Genomic DNA, 18,325 nt, shown 5'->3' on the forward strand with positions numbered 1-18,325 from the left:
ACCGCCTCAGTCGCCGATGTCGCGCCTTTGCTCTGCGTCGTCTCGGCGGAAAACCAGAGTGAGAATCGACGACGGAGAAATAATTTCGCTCATCAACCAAAGTTGGGAGAAATAATTTTTCTCCCCTCCCACCAAATGATTTAGCACATGTGAGATCTAAACCGACGATTTCGCATGTGTGAGATCATAAACAAGTAAAGAAAAAACTCTTTTGTCCCTTCCTCGTCGCTCTTCAAAAAATTTAAAAAATACATTTTAGTAGAAATACTTTTCTAAAGATTATTAGTGGTTTTTTCAATAAACATTGAAAAGACATTTTTAGTAGAAATATAAGGACCATTAGTGCCTCGTGTTTTTTGGAAACATTTATCTAATTAGAAAATTTTATTAAAAAATCATATAATTTTCTAAATAAATGTTTTTGCCAAGATGGGCTAAAAAACCGTATAGAAATTTTTTTAATAAGTAATTGACAGTTGATGGTATAATATTTTTAGCATAAGGTAATTTTCATAGTAATTTTGTGTTTGACATTTTATTTGATTAATTTTTTTTCGATAAGTATAGTAATATATTAGATTGATTATTAATTTTTATTTTTTCCTAAAAGTGGCAATAAGATGTCCATTTAATTTTCCTAAGAAAATTTTAAAATATTTTTAGTAATTTTCTAATAAGACTCTAATAGTAATAGGATTTTATTTAAAGGTTTTTTTGAAAATATGTATCCTAGGAAAAATATTTCTAATTTTGTCCTAAAATATAAATTTTCAATCAGGGCACCAAGGAGGGCCAAATTCAAAAATTACAAAATAAGCTAGACAACATTTGGGGTAAAAAAGATTAATATTGGTGGGTTCCAATCTATTATCGAGATTCAATCCCGAATCTCCCCTATAATTTTTTTAAAAATATGCATAATTTTATAGATAATTTATTTGACATATATTTTATGTAGAGTATTAAATGTAGATTAACCTCGAACTCGGCTAGAGCTCGAGCTCAAACTCGAACTCTGTTAAAATTATTAGGCTCGATCTTGATTACAATTTTATAGTTTGTAAATTTATAATAGATTTATAGTTTTTATTTGGGTGATTGTAAATTGAAAGTGATATTTCATTTAATTTTGTTGTGTTTGATTATGGAATTTATTCATAATGTTATGCAGTGTATGAAGTGTTTAGACTATTTTATGGAGTATATAAAAATTTCATGGAATGTTTATACTGGTATTATGTATATAGATTATGCCCAATTTTAAGTAGAGGTAATGTTAAATTTTATATAGGTTAATATATACATAGATTATGCTCAATTTTAAGTAGAGGTCATGCCCAATCTTATACATGTATTATATATATAGGTTATGCCCAAATTTATGTAAAATGTATGCATAATTTTATAGACAATTTATTTGATATATATTTTTTGAAGAGTTTTAAATGTATGTTAAAGCTCGAGCTCGGCTCGAACTCGGTTAAAATTTTTAGGCTCGAACTCGATAACAATTTTGGGCTTGAGATGAGGCTCGACTCGAAGCTCGACTCAAAATATTTAAATCAAGTGCGGCTCGAACATAGGCAGATTTGGACTCGCCTTGGCTGCGTGCTACCCCTAACCGTTTACTTATGAAACTTGCCAAATAAAATTCTCATCGTTAAATATGACAATCTAAGACAAGCTCATCAACTCCAATGGGTCTTATTAGAAAATAGAGTTAGGTCTTACAATTATTGTTGCCCCACGATGGCTCTAACGTTTCACTAAAATGTAGATTCCGACATTATTAGGTGGATGAAAATACTATGGTCTCTTATTACTCCGTCATCAGTGACTCCGGCAAGTTTTCCGTTATTTGTTGCTGGCTAGTCGCTCCTCCTGAATGACAAGACACGGCAGAGAGCCGAGATAAACACAGTCGTGAGGCCCGTGACGATAGCACTTGCAGTGCGTCTCCACTGCATTTCTTCGTTTACAGACACGTTGAAATGTGCGGTGTTCCACGTATCCATCGGCCGCGTGTCACTCCAGTCCAGCTCAGCTATAAACACCTTCTCATCCTTTCCCTACTGTTCTAATGTCTCTCGTTTTCAGCGTCTACCACTCGTAGCCAGACGGGGAGGAAGATTGAATTCTGTAAGTGTTTCGAGTGACTTCTCTTAGATACGAGCAGATGATATCCATTTTGAACGCTGGATGGAATTTGGGGAAGAAAGTCGCTTTTACTGGGGCAGCCATCGCCTCTGCTCCGGTGATTCTCCCTCCTTTAATGGTCGTTTCCGCGTTGGGCTTTGCCTTCTCCGTGCCCTTTGGTCTGGTTTTTGCAGGTTATGTCTGTAACCAGAAGGTCATGCGTTACTTGCTACCCGCTCCCTATGTACAGCCGGAAGGGTTCGAAATGTTGGACGAAGATGATATAAGTGAAGAAGCGGAAGGCGAAGAAGAAGGTCTGTGCAAGGAGCCATGTCCAGAACGACCTGGTGGCGGTAGTGATTTGTTGGATGGGGAAATGGTGGGAGCTAAAAGGGTGAAGATGCTGCCTGAAGGAAGAGCTGAAGATACGGGGCAGCAAAGCGATGCGAAGAATGAGAAGGAAGTTAGAGAAGATGAATCTAGCGGAGCTTCTCCAGCGGCGTATGTGGATCGGGAGGAGGAGCCCGAGACACGCGAGGATGAAGTGGACAGAAATATTGTAGACGAAGGTGGCGCTATACCACCGGAAAACGAATTGCACGAGGCGGCGGTCGATGAAGCAAACGTGCATGTGGCTGCTTCACGGACATCTGATACAGATGTATATGATGATACTGGTCGCGAGCAGGGCGAGCCGAGTGGTACAGAGAAGGCGGAGGAGAGTGAAGTTCTTAAAACAGAAATAAATGGGAATGAAATTGATGAAAGAGCTATACCTGGGGATTCGCCGTTGACAACCGATGCTAAGAAAGGGGATTCGACTGGCAGGGAGCAGCAGAGCAGTGTTGAAGAGACGATTGATGATGACAAGGAGGTATTGGGTTCAAGTCTCATGCTTGTTATTCATTTGTGTAGACCTAGACATGTGGAAGAGTGTAGTGGGAATAGTCCCACATAAATTAATTTCGTCTAGTCATTATAGGATAAACCTAGACCCAACTTTAACACTAACTTCATTGGAGTTTACTTGGTTTATTCTCTCCAGCTTCTTGAAGATCATAGAGATACTAGATGTCACCTACAAAACAAAAAACTGGATTTTTTAATGTCAAACTTGGAATTTTTTTCCTTTAAGTAGAAATGCTTTTTTATTCAAGCATCAACCAACTGAATTAACCAATGTTATTGATGGTGATGATAATGTTGACTAGTTCAATTTGTCCATTACTTCCTGCTGAAGAGTTGTAGTTTGCAGGCATTTCAACATGATTTTGTGCTTCATCTGATCAGTTAAAAAGTATTAAGCCCAATAACAAGCATGGTATAGTTTAGAGATAAAGAGCCAACCAGTCTCTTCTTTTTGTAGGGTTTGTACCCAGAGGAGGAGACATGGAATGAGATCAATGCATTGCGAACGATAGTTGGGTACAAGGCAGATCTGCAGGTCTCCTTCATGGAGGAACTTAAGGCTCTTTATGTCTTCACAGGAGTGGAACCACCGGCTTCATCAGATGACTCTTCCGATCTTGCCCAAACGACTGTTATGCTTCGATTCCTTAAGGCTGTCATAGGGGTCCAATAATGTGGTCGAGTTCTCCTGTTTTGGCATTTCTCCTGGTTGACATTTGTAGATTACAGTAGGATGAAATCTGTGGAAACTTCTTGATGTTAATGTGTTGAATTTGAAAGGGTATTATCATTTTCTCATCGAGAACTTTAGAAAAAAATTCTGTTTCTTCAGTATTGCATCCTTTAAGAGTTAGTGCCATCCATTATTGTGGGTTCATGGAAAGACCAAATCCCAATCATCGTTACTGAAAATTGACAAAGAACATTCTGATTTATACTATACATAGTGGATATACAGGGTTATGCTCGCCAGTTCAAAAGGGAAGCAACAAAATGGAGTTAGCTATTACGAGCTTAGAAGTGTGATGACCTTGGGATTTCCTCATGTGTCTACAGCGGTAGCCGGAGAAACAGATTGACACTCTGAAGATGCCAATCGGAGCCTCTCCCTCCTGAAGCTTCCGAAATCAGAAACCAGGCTCTGGTTTACTTTCTGCTTCATGTTCTCGACCAATCTGCTCAGCATCTGCATTAATCATCTTCACAAGATTAGCATTTGTTACGGTCAATTCAGTTCAATAAGATGAGAGTATCCGGTTTGTGCAATTTCAGTAGCCTACGGACCGATTCTAAAACGCTTTTGAGAACATCCTCCGGTACAAGAGCTAATGCTGGAGGAAGGATGCAACTGATGCTCATTTCCAGTCGACCTTTAAGACGACTTCGAAGACCCTGCTTCTGTGAGTAAAGTGTTCCTTGCACGCCCAATGCGAAATGAGTGGGCTTCACCATGCTGTCCAGACCTCCGAGTTCCCATCTTGTCTACAAAATAGAGGAAATATCAAAATTAAAACTCTTGTCTGGCACTGCCCCCATTTTTTTGCTGGAATTGAAAAATTGGATGCCCTGATGTTGTCTATTGAAATCGTGAAATATGAAGTAGAAACGGGAAATCAAAGGGAAGTTGTTCGGTAATCGGTCTCATTAAGCCGCCAAGTCAATCGTTGTGGGTCAAAGTAGCGGTACATTACTGCTTTAAGTTGCAGGACTCTGTTAACTGTGTGAGGAATTCCGGGTGGATAAACCTTGGCGTGGGAATTGCATCTCAAGCGCATATCAATAACTGGTCTCACTGACAGAAAGAGAAAGTCCAGAGGCAGCATCTGAATTCTCCATTCCTCCTGCGAGAACAGGCTTTTAATTATATAAAATCAGGGCCTGATGGACATATGGTGACCGAGAAACTAAAGAGAGAAATTAATGAACGCAGCTCACTTCATTCAGCCTTCGGCTCCTATTTTCGTCCGGAAACATTGCTCGGAACACCCGCGCCTGGTCCTCTAAATATTCATCAAAGGATGCCTGCTAATGTCGTCACACAAATACGATACGTAAACAGTGGCATCGTCTTCATATCCACACAAGGACAGAACAGCAGTCCTACCTCAGGAGATTCATAGAGGGGCAAATCGGTGGCAATACTGGAACGAAATGTGGATACTTTGCCCGAAGAAGAACCGTATCTTGAATTGCCACCCGTTTCAAGACTCATCACGACGGCGCCATGCGTTCCGGCACGTTTCGTTGACTGCCGTCTCACGTTCCAATCTCTCCCGAACGCTGCGCACAGATCACCGGAATTACGAATCTAGGGTGGAGAATTAAGCAAAATGCCAAATAATACATACATACTGTGAGCAAACTGATCGACCACTCTACCTGCTCCTTGTGACGGAGATAACAGTTGCTGGCATGTGAAGAAGACGCCTGCCGCAACTTCCCCCATTTCAAACGGATTTAGCGTCGATTACCAGGGAAATGGAGAGCGAGGAGGCGATGTGCAAAAGAGAAAAAGAGAGGATGTCCATTTCCAGAAGAGTGCTTTATTTCGATTTTCGTGGCCACTGGCTTCTCCTTTTACTTGTCGACTGTAGCAGCTCCACTTTGTTGTGTGGCTTGATGATGAACGGCAAAACTGGTGGTTGAGATGAGACTTGCATTCCTGTACCGTGCGGTTCAGCGAATTCATGCACCTGGCCACTCATTGGGTTGTCTGAGTGGGCTTTGACGGCCTTCTTCCTCGATATATCTTGACCCTCAAGAAGTGAAATTTGATTAAAAAAAGAAGGTTTATATTGCTTCAATAAAATGATTGAATAAACATGAAAATTGGTCCAATAATTTTTATTTTTCAATTAATATTTTCCATATTAATTACCAAATAAAAATAGTTTTTTCTCCAAATTTTTTTATTATAATAAGTGGATCAAGAGTAACAATATATTTTCCCTTTAGGGGCATCTAGAACCATTAACCTCAATGTCACGTTGAAATTTGAAAGATTTCCTTCAATAATCAATTCCCAATCATTGATGTTTCCAGCAATCGCTAAACCCTAGCCGCCGGATAGGCGCAGTCTACGTGGCTTCAACCGCAGTGATTCAACTACACAAAATTCAAATAATAGCCAGATTCTTGGATGGTAGCAACTGGCAACACTGGCAAGTGGGGCCCTTCTTTTACACAAACGAGAGCAGGCAAGCAACTCTTAACCAAAAAGTCACCGGCCTTCGCCGAAGATTCCCTTCCCGCAACGGAACGGAGCCGAGCCGGCGACCAGACACAGATCGGTCTCACTCGGGTCAACAATTTGCTCCGGGGTTTCGTGACTCGTCAAGCCAAACCCTAACGTTAAATACTCCTCCCTCTTTTCTGGCCCTCTCACACTCTGCGCGCACGCACGCACGCACGCACGCACGAACGAACGCCCGACGCCCGACGCAGTCTCTGCGCTCCGAGGAAGATTTCCCTGCATCTTCTCGGAGCTCGATTCCGAAACCCTAGATTCTTTGCATTCATCCGTTTCGAGGAACCGTATATTCTCTTTTTTCTTTGGAGAGATTTTCTGTCTGTTTGATTCTTCGTCACTGATCAACCAGGCTGTGATTCTTTTGGATTCTTTTGGGACTATGGATCTGCCGAGTCTTGCTGTTATTTTACAAGCAGCGCTGAGTCCGCATCCGGAGGAGAGGAAGGCGGCGGAGGAGAGCCTTAATCAGGTGCATTATGTTAAGCTGATTTTTGTTGAGATTGTTTCATTGGATATCCGAGTTCGTGGATACTCTAGTTCCAAAAATTTTTATTCATTTTTTGTATCGAGTAAGCTTCACGCCTCTGTGAACTCATTGCTCGCATTCAGTCGGTTTAGAAAGTGTTCGTACTTTACGTGGAGAATTTGTAATTTTCTGATTAGTTCCGTATTCGCTGTTAATTTTTGGTCATCGAAGTTCGGTATATTTAATCCAATCGACTGCAGCACTGGGTCAGACTTAAGCAGTGAGTAGAAATAGCTTTTATATATTGTTATTATTACTATTGCTTAATCTATGTTGATTGATGGAAAGGTCTCTCACAAATTTTTAGTAGTTTCCTTCCGATTCCTTTCTTTCCCTATTTTTATTTATTGTTAAGTCGAATTGAATTATTTGTTGTGGAGGGAATTGTTGATCATTGTAACTGTGTTTCTTTGGCTGGAGTAAAAGTTTAAGCAGTTCCTTGGACATAGTGTACACATTCCTTGTACACGTTGAGATATGAAGTCCTTATCGTCTAGTCATCATAGTTAATCTATTACGACCATGCTGCATACTTGTCACAGGGGATGAGTGACTTGTACATTTTCAGAAAAGTTCAACTGCCTTGCGTGGCTTTTCTCTTTCTCTCTCTCTCCCACTCTCTCTCCTTCAATGGAGCAACCTTGCATTTCCATGATATAACATCTGATATAACTGCTGGTCTTCTTCTAGCAGTATAAGAGGTCTTTTAGCAGTCTATGTGGGGCACATGCATTCCTACAGCATCCGAGGTTGTTGTTTCCATTAAGTCCAGTTATATATATTCTTAATTATTGCCATGTGGGTGCAGTTCCAGTACACTCCACAGCATTTGGTGAGGCTGTTGCAGATTATTGTCGATGGCAACTGTGACATGGCTGTGCGCCAGGTGGCCAGTATACACTTTAAGAATTTTGTGGCAAAAAACTGGTCACCTCATGAGCCAGGTGTGTGTATTCTTTGATGTCTACTTCTATTTCAATCTGCCTCTTGATAGCTCAAATAAAGGCACTCATTTATCGCAGGTGAGCAGAGTAAAATATCAGCAAGTGATAAAGACATGGTCAGGGAGAACATTCTTCGGTTTATTGCTCAAATTCCCCCATTGTTAAGGTACTATATAGCAACTTCTCCATTGTGCATATAAAGATCCTTGGTGGCAGTTGTAGTTGTGTTTAGTATTCATTATATAGTATCTAATTGAATTTTTTTCTGATTTTAAAACTTTGAAACGCATCAGAGATTATGCATATAACAAGCAAGTTTATATTTGGGTGTTTGGTTTCCCATGTGGTGGATTTTGCTACTTGAATTGTGCATTATAGGGCAATCTTATTAGGACCAAACATCTTTTAATAATTCATACAACGATAGCCACTTACTTGCTTCAGTCCCTAGGTAATGGGCGTAAGTAGAAGATGTTTCTGTTTATTATTTGTTGGTTCAGGACAACTATGAGCTATTTGTAATGTCTGATGGCTGCAACTTGAGCTTATGACTGTTAAGGGTTTGCCTGTGCGAGAAATGATATGAGAAAGAAATCATTTAACTCTTTAAGTCATTGTTCAAGAAGTCATGCCATAAGCTGTCTTATATTGTGGTCTGGGGCTTATCCTTCCTTCTTCCCTTAGTGGTGTGAAATCAAATGTGCTGATTCAAAGTAACTAGATCCATTTGCTTGCGATTCAGAATCAATTTAGAGTCAATGAAAACATTGAATTTCAGATATCACAGTTGCTGCACCTAATTATTATTTTATGACCTTGTTTATGTAATAGATAAATAACTTACATAAAATACTTAGCCAAAGAACTGACTGCTGCCATTCACTTTGGTCTACTATTTTTTCTTTTATTAGTTGGACTGTCTCAGATCTTTTGTGTATTATACAGAGTACAGCTTGGTGAGTGTCTCAAAACAATAATACATGCTGATTACCCTGAACAGTGGCTCAGTCTTCTCCATTGGATAAAACACTACTTACAGGATCAACAAGTATATGGTGCTTTGTATGTCTTGAGAATACTTTCCAGGAAATATGAGTAAGTATCTGCAGCTTTCGTTCTGAGTCTGTAGATAACACACTTTTGTGAATGTTTTGATTGTTTGAACTATTGCAATATGTAATACTTTAGACATGAAAGAAAATTTTCTCATCATTATAAACAAAAGTGTGCTTCTTGAATCTATTTTTAGACTTCTACATGTTCACAGAAAGTGCCTGATTGGTTCACAGCATGGTAATCTGAACATTCTTAAGTGTTTACATTTCTTCTTCTTCTTCTTTTTATTTTTTTTATTTTTTATTTTTTTTTGAGTAGTGATTTGAGGCAAATAGAAGCAAATACAGGCAGTCAAAAAGGCCAAAGTTACAGCAAGCTATACAAAACAACAGCAAAGAGGGAACATGTTACTAGTTTCTTGTTGGAACATTCTGGAGAATCTGAATATTTTGAGAAACTTTTGGAAACATAGTGTGAATATTGGACATTAGGAACTCGAATGGTGACTTTTATAGACTGTTTTTCTCGTATCCTAGATTCAAATGATCCCTTTAACGTTTCTAAGTGAATTTTGATTATTTCAAATTATCATTTTTTAATTTTTTGTCCTGCCTATTTTGAAATTATGCTATGTTTTCTTGATTTGTAGTGAAATGTATCCTTTGTCTAGTTCTTACTATATTTATGAATTATTATTTTTAGATGGATTTATTTAAATTTGTATTTTGTCTTTATTTTTGTAGGTTCAAATCAGATGAAGAGCGGACACCAGTTTATCTTATTGTTGATGAGACTTTTCCACATCTACTTAATATATTGAACAGACTTATTCAGATTGTGAACCCACCCTTGGAAGTTGCAGAGTTGATCAAACTCATTTGCAAGATCTTCTGGTCATCAATATATGTATGTGTCTGTTGCCTTACCTATCCTTATCGAGGCTCAACTACTTGTTTTACGTTCTCTCTTACTCGTGTCTGCTTTTTTTCTTTTTTCTTGTTTTGCAGTTAGAGATACCAAAGCAGCTGTTTGATCCCAACGTTTTCAATGCTTGGATGATCTTATTCTTGAATGTACTTGAAAGACCCGTTCCTGTAGAAGGACAACCAGTTGATCCAGAACAAAGGAAATCTTGGGGTTGGTGGAAGGTGAAAAAATGGACAGTTCATATACTAAACCGTTTGTATACTAGGTGAGTGTTTGTATGAAAAATTAATTGTTAATATGGCTCTCATTATAGTACAAGATTTTGAATTTTGAAAAGAGATGCCATTGCTCCACAGGTTTGGAGATTTGAAACTCCAGAAAGCAGAGAATAAAGCTTTTGCTCAAATGTTCCAGAAGAATTATGCTGGAAAAATTTTGGAATGCCACTTGAACCTGCTGAATGTGATTCGTGTGGGTGGATATTTGCCCGATAGAGTTACAAATCTCATTCTCCAGTATTTGAGTAGTAGGTTAGTCTAGTGTGGATCTTGATGATCATTAGATTCAAGTATTTCCTCTTCATGTAGTTGTCTTTCCCTTAATTGAGATTTTATTTAAGCAAAAAGATAAGAATATGTTGGGGGTTATATGTTCTTTGGCAATAATGTTCCCTTTCTCCTGTCACATATTTTTTCATGCTTGAGGATATAATGAATTTTATATACACTCATACCTTATATAATGCCTCGTGTAATCTGTTTGAATTCTGGATGCAAGTCTCATGCATAAAGCTATAATGAATTACTATTCTTTGTGAAATTTATTGATTGCCATACTGTAAGTCTATGTGATGTATCTTCAGTTTGCTGTCATTGCATTTATGTTGCTTTACAGCACTTTTTATTTATTGTGTTATTTGTGTTTTGGTTAGTTATTAATTTTTCCTGGAGTATCTGAAATAACTGTCAGGCGAAAATATGTTAGCATGTGTGAAAGGCCAAATCAATATTGGGTGTTTAGAATCTCCATTTGCTTTATACTAATCATGATTTATTAAGGGAAAGTTATGATTTTTAAGTTTCACTGCAATTTTTATTCTGATTCACCAAATATGGACAAAGTTTTTTCTCTTTGTAGAAGGCAAGTCCCCTTTTTATCCTTGTTTTTTCATTAAAATATTCCCAGTTGGCAAAAGAAATAAAGTTATAGGGATGCCTTGTATTGTTAATATAATTGTTAAGAAAAAATAATTATAAACTTCTGATGTCATTGTTTGGTAGTATTTAGTTGTGGGACTCCACTTGTGCGTTGGTGTTTTATAGTATTTTTATGGTATTTCTGTGACAACAAACCTCATTGTTTGTTTATTTATATGCAGTATTTCAAAGAATAATATGTACCAGTTGCTGCAGCCACGTCTTGATGTTCTTCTTTTTGAGATAATTTTTCCCCTTATGTGTTTCAATGATAATGATCAAAGACTGTGGAATGAAGACCCTCATGAATATGTAAGGAAGGGTTATGGTGAGTTTGTAGAAAATAAATACTTAGTTCTCAATTGCTCTTGGATGTTCTTTCATTCTTTATTTTGCTGTCGTTGTAAGATTCCTCCTCTACTATGCAGATATCATTGAAGATTTATACAGTCCTCGAACTGCATCAATGGATTTTGTTAGTGAGTTGGTAAGGAAGCGAGGCAAGGGCAACCTTCAAAAGTTCATTCAATTTGTTGTAGAGATATTTAAGAGGTATTTGAACTCATTTAAGTGCTCATTTTTTAAGGTTGGAGGTCCAATATTTAGAAATATGTATATATTGATATTTAGGTATGATGAAGCACCCGTAGAGTACAAACCTTATCGACAAAAAGATGGTGCACTTCTTGCTATAGGAGCATTATGCGATAGATTGAAGCAAACTGAACCGTATAAGTCTGAGCTCGAGAGGATGTTGGTGCAGCATGTCTTCCCTGAATTTAGCAGCCCTGCAGGCCATCTAAGAGCAAAGGTTTGTGCAAACTATTTATGTGATGGTGTTGTTGAATGATGATTCATAAGATTTGCCACCTTCTTTTCCTTTCATTAGTTGACGGATTAACTATTTTTGTTCATCTGCATGATTTTCTTCATGGTTTTAACAAAATCAGCGACTAAAAACAATTGATATATTATATTCATAGCTATTGCTGTTAGAGGCCTCACATCAAATTTGCACGATTTGATAAATGCTTGATGAAAGAGGTCGTTTTTAATGTAGGCTCAGTATTACATAGAAGGCCAAACTGCATTAAGTGTAACACAGTAAATGCTGGATGGTTGAAGTGGAGTTTAGCGTTTTATGTGCTACTGGAAAACTGTACCAGTTGTTTATCCCACCAATCATGCCCGATGGAGTGCATCTTGAGTAGTTAAAAGACAAGCTTTAGAAGATAGATGGAGTCAAGGTTGAGATGTTGAGATGGATCTGTATTAAAATTAGGAGAAATAATACCTTATCAAAAAATGCATGAGAGCACCTACAAGTAGCCTTAATAGACGGGAAAATTAAACAGTCATTCTAAAAGGCTTGAGCATGTTTTACGAGGCTGAAATATAGTAGTGCTTCGAAATATGCAGGCCATGTTGGTTGATGAACTGTTCTGACAAGGGTATTATAAATGATAAAGCAGGATTGAGGTGTAGTGTCACCAACTTCAATTAGCTGGGGAAGGTTCTGCGAGGATATGATGACTATTAGAGTCATTATTAGCGATAGATGATCATAGGATATGTTGTCAAATCGAGCTGATGTTGTATAATTATTGCTTACCAGTGACTAGTCTAGCTAATATATAATTGATTTAGGGCGTTTGTGTCTGGTTTCAGCGAATGGTTCAGATTGCTTGATTTTGATATGGAACTCCCCAAATTGTCCTAGGTAGTTTTCCTATAGTAGCTAGGAAAAAGTAATGTTGACTGAATGTATACTACTTTTAGTGGACTCATTATCTTATGCAAGATTTAGATATGCATTTTTGGCTCTGTTGTTAATAGTATGTTTTGAAAAAAATATTAGGCTGCCTGGGTTGCTGGCCAGTATGCACACGTCAACTTTTCTGATCAGAGCAATTTCCGTAAAGCCTTACATAGTGTTGTAGCTGGGTTACGGGATCCTGAGCTTCCTGTGCGTGTTGACTCAGTGTTTGCTTTACGCTCCTTTGTTGAAGCTTGCAAAGGTTGGGAAATGTTTTGGTAATTATATGTTAGATAATTTCTCAGAGAAGAATTCTGATGTATTATCATGTTACTTTGTGCAGATTTGAATGAAATCCGACCGATTCTCCCACAATTACTTGATGGTACCTATTGGGTTTTAGTTGGTTATATAGCTCCTTTTCTTTGTTGCCCATTGTTTTGTGACATTTTTTGGGCCATTTGCAGAGTTCTTTAAACTCATGAATGAGGTTGAGAATGAGGATCTTGTATTTACTCTTGAGACCATTGTGGACAAGTTTGGGGAAGAGATGGCACCCTATGCCCTTGGGCTATGCCAGAATCTGGTGATTTACTCAAATTTTAGCCATTACATGCGTTCATCTTACATTATTTGCTATCATTATAAAAAGTCCTGCTCTTTTTAAATCATAACTTATAATTTGACTTCTTTTCTTACTTATTGTTGCAAGGCTGCTGCTTTTTGGAAGTGCATGGAGTCCTCTGAAACTGAAGAAGATGCTGATGATCCGGGTGCTCTGGCTGCTGTTGGCTGCTTGCGTGCCATAAGCACAATCCTGGAATCTGTCAGCAGGCTTCCTCATCTCTTCACAGAAGTTGAACCTACCTTGCTGCCTATAATGCACAGGATGCTTACTACAGATGGACAAGGTATCCTAACTTGGATGCATTTTACTTCAACTTATGTGATTTAGTTGTTTTATGTTGAAAAATGAAAGAATCTCACTTCCTGTTATTAATATGCTTTATTACTGCATTGCTTAGAACAGCTGCTTTTGATTAAAATGGTTTCCCAATTATATTTGGTTGAATAGTTTGTTTTTCATCTATTTATCTATAGCAAACAATGATTTTATCTACGCACTTTGTTTTGCACCCAATGATTGCTATTTATCATCAATGTTGGCCCTTGTAATCTGGGAGGTTTTTCTTTCCACATGTATAAGAGTATATGAAAGAAATGTTATGTAAATTACTCTTCATCCTGTTGCCATTTTTATGGACTCTTTGAGCAAGTTATGTTCATCATTTATTAAAAAAGCTTCTATCTATGGTTGATATTTGTTTTGCCAGTAAGGGCTGTTCCCCACCTGTGGAAAGGTGAGGGGTGGGCTGGGCTGGGCTTCAGCCCTCTCACCCAGTATATTACTGCAGAGGTGGAAGGCGGGGTCGGGGGCAAGAGACCGCTCCCCTGTTGTTCTGATGAGAAGCGGGTTGGATTGCTGCCCCCTCCCCCTCTCTGTAACTAGATCTACAGAGAGGACTGGGGGAGGCTATCACCTCTTCTCCCTTTTTGGTGCTGACAAGGGAAGAGTCACTGCCAATGCCAAAAACAGAGCGGAGGGGAGTGTTTGTCCCTTCTTTGTTGTGCCTTGCGGGTAATGCCCTCGTGCTAGAGCGATCTGTTGGGTTTTAGCCTCCTCTTGGTTTTTATAGATATATGATCAGGGGAGGTGACTGGGTCCAATTAATCCTGGTTTAACCAACCAACCAACTGGTCCAAATTTATAACTCTGGGTATGACAAAAAATTAAAACAAAATAACTTTCTTGCCATGTTCAACAACAAGACAAAATTAAAAGTGAATAAAGGTGTCTGTATGAACGTATACAAAAGAGTTTTTATTTTTTATATGTGAAGGATGAAAAAGTTAGTAAAAATGGAGTATTTTTATTTTATATTACAAGATGAAAAGATCATAATGGCTTTGTTGCCATTTTTATGTGAAGGAGCTCAATGTTGGAGGTGTAGCAGAATATTTTGTTTACTCTTCTTCCTACTATTTTAATTTTGGAGAAATAACATGGAAAAAAAATGGTGCTCCTGTAATTCGAAACACACCTTGGAATGATTCATGTGTTTTTTACGATGTCTTCAAACATTTATTTACTTAATTGTATTGTTGGATCTTTTTGTATTGTTATGCAGAGGTTTTTGAGGAAGTACTGGAAATTGTTTCTTACATGACATTCTTTTCTCCCACAATTTCTTTGGAGATGTGGAGTCTGTGGCCTTTGATGATGGAAGCATTAGGTGAATGGGCTGTAGATTTCTTTCCAAGTAAGATTGTCTTTGTTAATGTTTATCTTGGATTTCCAAATGTTGTTGTGCTTCTTGATTTCCATGTTATTTATAATTGCTATGTTCATTGATGCGTATTCTATCTTGTGCTCACATTCTTTGGTGTACTTTGGTGTCTTAAATTTGTCATTCCTACACAGATATATTGGTTCCATTGGATAATTACATATCCAGAGGTACTGCACATTTTCTCTCTTCCAAGGATCCTGATTATCAGCAAAGCCTTTGGAGCATGCTTTCATCAGTAAGTAACCATTATCCTGATTCTTTTTTATTATAATTTTTATTCTCATGCAATTGACCAACCTGTTGTCATTGCTATGCAGCTTATGGCAGACAATAACTTGATGGACAATGATATTAAGCCTGCACCTAAGCTTATCGAAGTGGTGTTTCAAAACTGCAAGGGTCAGGTGGACCAATGGGTTGAACCTTATCTCCGAATCACAATTGACCGATTGCGTCGAGCTGAGAAGTCTTCTTTGAAATGTCTCCTTATACAAGTGGTGAACTTTCTATTCCAATATGAAAATTTATATTATATCTTAAAAGCTTGTGCACTTATTCTCAAATGCAATTTATTACTTTTTTCCTGTTTCTTAGTGGATGTGAAACTATCCTATGGAGCACTTTCTCTTTTTCTTAACTGATGGTCTGGATCTTTGTTTCACAGATTGCTGATGCACTATATTATAATGCATCTTTGACACTTAGCATACTGCACAAATTTGGGGTTGCAACGGAAGCTTTCAACCTTTGGTTTCAGATGTTGCAACAAGTAAAAAAGAGTGGTCTCTGTGCAAATTTTAAAAGGTACCCTTTGTATGTTCATAAATGTTTCCTTTGCTTGTTTATCATCTGTGTGTGAATGCAGCTTTTGCAGTTTGTTTACAAGTTATTAATTGTTTTTTATTGCTTTGGTAATCTTCAGGGAACATGACAAGAAAGTTTGCAGCTTGGGTTTGACATCACTTCTCGTGCTTCCTGTGGAGCAGTTGCCTGGTGAAGCACTTTGTCGTGTTTTTAAAGCTACTCTTGACCTTCTTGTTGCTTACAAGGATCAAGTTGCAGGTATAAACTACGTAACTGGACTATTTATTTATTTTTTATTTTTATAAATGATAATACCATCCTTGTGTTAAAAAAGTTTTCAGACACAGGATTTTAATTCCTTTTGTCTGTTTCTTACACTTTTTCATTACTTATGGTCAGAAGCCGCTAAGGAGGAAGATGGTGATGATGATGATGATGATGATGATGATATGGATGGTTTCCAAACAGATGAGGATGAGGAGGAAGAGTCAGACAAGGAAATGGGAGTCGATGGTGATGATGGGGATGAGGCTGACAGTATTAAGTTGCAGAAGCTAGCAGCTCAGGTATGCAAATATATTCATTTTTTGTCTGTCAGATCCTCCCTGTATCTCCCTGCTGGGTCACTCATATATCCCCTGCCTTAACAAGTCTTTTGTCAGCATTATTTCAAAAAAGGTTTCTTTTGTGGACTTTCAAGAAAAAAATCCCTTACCTCTTGGTATTGCATTCAGGCAAGGGCTTTTCAATCAGAGGATGAGGACGACGATTCGGATGATGATGATAGTGATGATGAGGAACTGCACTCACCTATAGATGATGTGGACCCATTTGTTTTCTTTGTAGATACTATGAAAGGTAAGACTGCATTATCCTGTGTGAATCAGTTTTTAGTTTTAGTTTGATTGACCCTCTTCTTGGGGCCTATTGTATGCTGTAATGAAGTGGGTAAATGGCATAGCATACCCATTGGTTGCCTGTTTGAAAAGCTGGCGATTGTGTTGTCACTGACACTCAACTGTTATTTCAGCTGTGCAAATTTCATATCCTGCACGTTTTCAAGGTCTGATGCAGACCCTGGACTTTCATTATACAGCACTTGCCAGTGGAGTGGCTCAGCATGCTGAGCAGAGGCGAGCTGAGATTGAGAAAGAGAAATTGGAGAAGGCAGCTGCTGCTTCATGACTCGTTTTGAGTGTGCATGATGAGGCTTGAAGTTTGCTTCTCTTTGATTCTTATTAGTCCATTTAGATAGTGGGTGACATAAGCTAAGAGCCAGCTCGGGGGAGTGGGGGGGATCTCCATGATGTTGGGTTGAGATGATTGAGAGTCATCACAGGTTCCTTGTGTGTAGTGAGCGGCCTGATACTCCCACAGTTTAGGGAGCATTTTTTCGTTTGTGGGAGTGTGTCAAGTCTGGGAGAGAGAGAGTGCGCTCCATGAGGGGGTGTCGTCTGAGGGGTTCGAGATATGTTCTATGATGGTGGGTCAATGTGCCTAGCGGTCTCGGTTTTGTCTGGGTTTCAAGAAGTCTTCTAGTAGGCGGGGGAAAGAAGATTTCCCCTTGGCATCATTTAAGTTATATTGTTTTTTGAAATGCTCACCTGTTTTTTGGATGTTCAACAGGGAGATATTTCAAATATAGAGTGTATATGAATGATTATTTATCAGAAAGAAATGTGGCCTTTGTCTGTATTTATTATCTGGTAGGGGGAAGTATTGTTTGTGAAAGATGTCTTTTATTTTTTAATTTTTTGGCGGAGGGGGTGGTGTCATTTTTATGTCTTGTTTGGAACTGACGCGCTTGGCTCATGTTGATGTTGGTCCTCCTGCTGTATGTAGACAGCCCTTTATTATTTTTTCGAAGATGAAGATGGAAGGATTAAATCCCCTCTTTTGGTTTTTGGGGATTTTAATATTAGTAAAAGGTATTTTATTATTGTTTCCTTTGATGTATATAGGTAGCCAGGTTTTCTGGCCATATCCTAATCTTGTCAATACAAAGGGGGTTTCTCTTCTAATGGCTGTTCCTTTAAAAAAGATGTGGAAGCTGGAAAATCTCATCCGATTAGGCTGACCCGTGCCTCTTACCTAACTCTTCCTTGGTAGGGAAAGGGCTCTGAGTCTCTGACTCTCTTTTCTTAGTCTAGAACTCCGGCACAACGGAAGAGAAGTGTCAACAAACACTTTAAACATAATGGACTACAGTATAATCAAACTTGATCACTTTTCTCCCTTGCCTTCACGTCTCTGTCTTTCTTCTTCTTCTCATCTTCTTCTTCCCTTCTTTCTCTTTTTTTCCTCACATTTTCTTCTTCCGCTTCTGTCTCGCACCTCCTTCCATAAAGTCCTCTCCTCTTTATCGAACCGACAAGGGGTAGTGCCATCTTTCTTACCTTACAATCCAATCGAATTCAAGTTGAGTTATAGCCAACAAAATGTTATTTGAGTTGAGTTTGAGCTCGAGCTC

General features: G+C 38.4%; 3 protein-coding genes across 6 annotated transcripts; 2 read left to right on the forward strand and 1 right to left on the reverse strand.

Moving 5' to 3' along the window:
• Positions 1–2,130: 2,130 nt before the first annotated feature.
• On the forward strand, positions 2,131–3,718 carry LOC137957174 (uncharacterized). Its single transcript, XM_068804911.1, has 2 exons — positions 2,131–3,010; positions 3,503–3,718. Exons 1-2 carry the CDS (start codon positions 2,177–2,179, stop codon positions 3,716–3,718), a joined length of 1,050 nt encoding a protein of 349 aa, XP_068661012.1. The 5' UTR covers positions 2,131–2,176.
• LOC137957181 (uncharacterized) lies at positions 3,423–5,569 on the reverse strand. Of its 2 annotated transcripts, XM_068804920.1 has the most exons (7): positions 5,425–5,569; positions 5,150–5,325; positions 4,981–5,070; positions 4,737–4,886; positions 4,330–4,527; positions 4,076–4,231; positions 3,423–3,785 (listed from the first exon to the last, which is right to left on the reverse strand). In XM_068804920.1, exons 1-6 carry the CDS (start codon positions 5,489–5,491, stop codon positions 4,088–4,090), a joined length of 825 nt encoding a protein of 274 aa, XP_068661021.1. In that variant the 5' UTR covers positions 5,492–5,569; the 3' UTR covers positions 3,423–3,785; positions 4,076–4,087. The 2 variants fall into 2 exon arrangements, with proteins under 2 accessions (XP_068661021.1, XP_068661029.1); XM_068804928.1 differs by lacking the exon at positions 3,423–3,785 and having other exon boundaries at positions 3,888–4,231; positions 4,981–5,067.
• An 813-nt stretch (positions 5,570–6,382) lies between these two features.
• Positions 6,383–17,892, forward strand: LOC137943774 (importin beta-like SAD2). 3 transcript variants are annotated; one of them, XM_068789220.1, is made up of 22 exons: positions 6,383–6,764; positions 7,630–7,765; positions 7,844–7,931; positions 8,711–8,860; positions 9,565–9,727; positions 9,829–10,013; positions 10,105–10,278; positions 11,127–11,272; positions 11,373–11,496; positions 11,575–11,755; positions 12,803–12,962; positions 13,044–13,085; positions 13,168–13,286; positions 13,413–13,611; positions 14,890–15,021; positions 15,183–15,286; positions 15,369–15,548; positions 15,716–15,855; positions 15,974–16,113; positions 16,255–16,421; positions 16,590–16,713; positions 16,952–17,892. In XM_068789220.1, the coding sequence occupies exons 1-22, from the start codon at positions 6,675–6,677 to the stop codon at positions 17,038–17,040; spliced, it is 3,033 nt and encodes a 1,010-aa protein (XP_068645321.1). In that variant the 5' UTR covers positions 6,383–6,674; the 3' UTR covers positions 17,041–17,892. The 3 variants fall into 3 exon arrangements, with proteins under 3 accessions (XP_068645321.1, XP_068645315.1, XP_068645310.1); XM_068789214.1 differs by having other exon boundaries at positions 16,258–16,421; positions 16,886–17,892; XM_068789209.1 differs by having other exon boundaries at positions 6,384–6,764; positions 16,886–17,892.
• Positions 17,893–18,325: the final 433 nt, after the last annotated feature.

Source organism: Aristolochia californica, unplaced genomic scaffold (genome assembly GCF_029961685.1).
Source record: "Aristolochia californica isolate CCGP_79_NKW_82.1479 unplaced genomic scaffold, dmAriCali1.0.hap1 SCAF_1, whole genome shotgun sequence".
Taxonomy (NCBI): domain Eukaryota; kingdom Viridiplantae; phylum Streptophyta; class Magnoliopsida; order Piperales; family Aristolochiaceae; genus Aristolochia; species Aristolochia californica.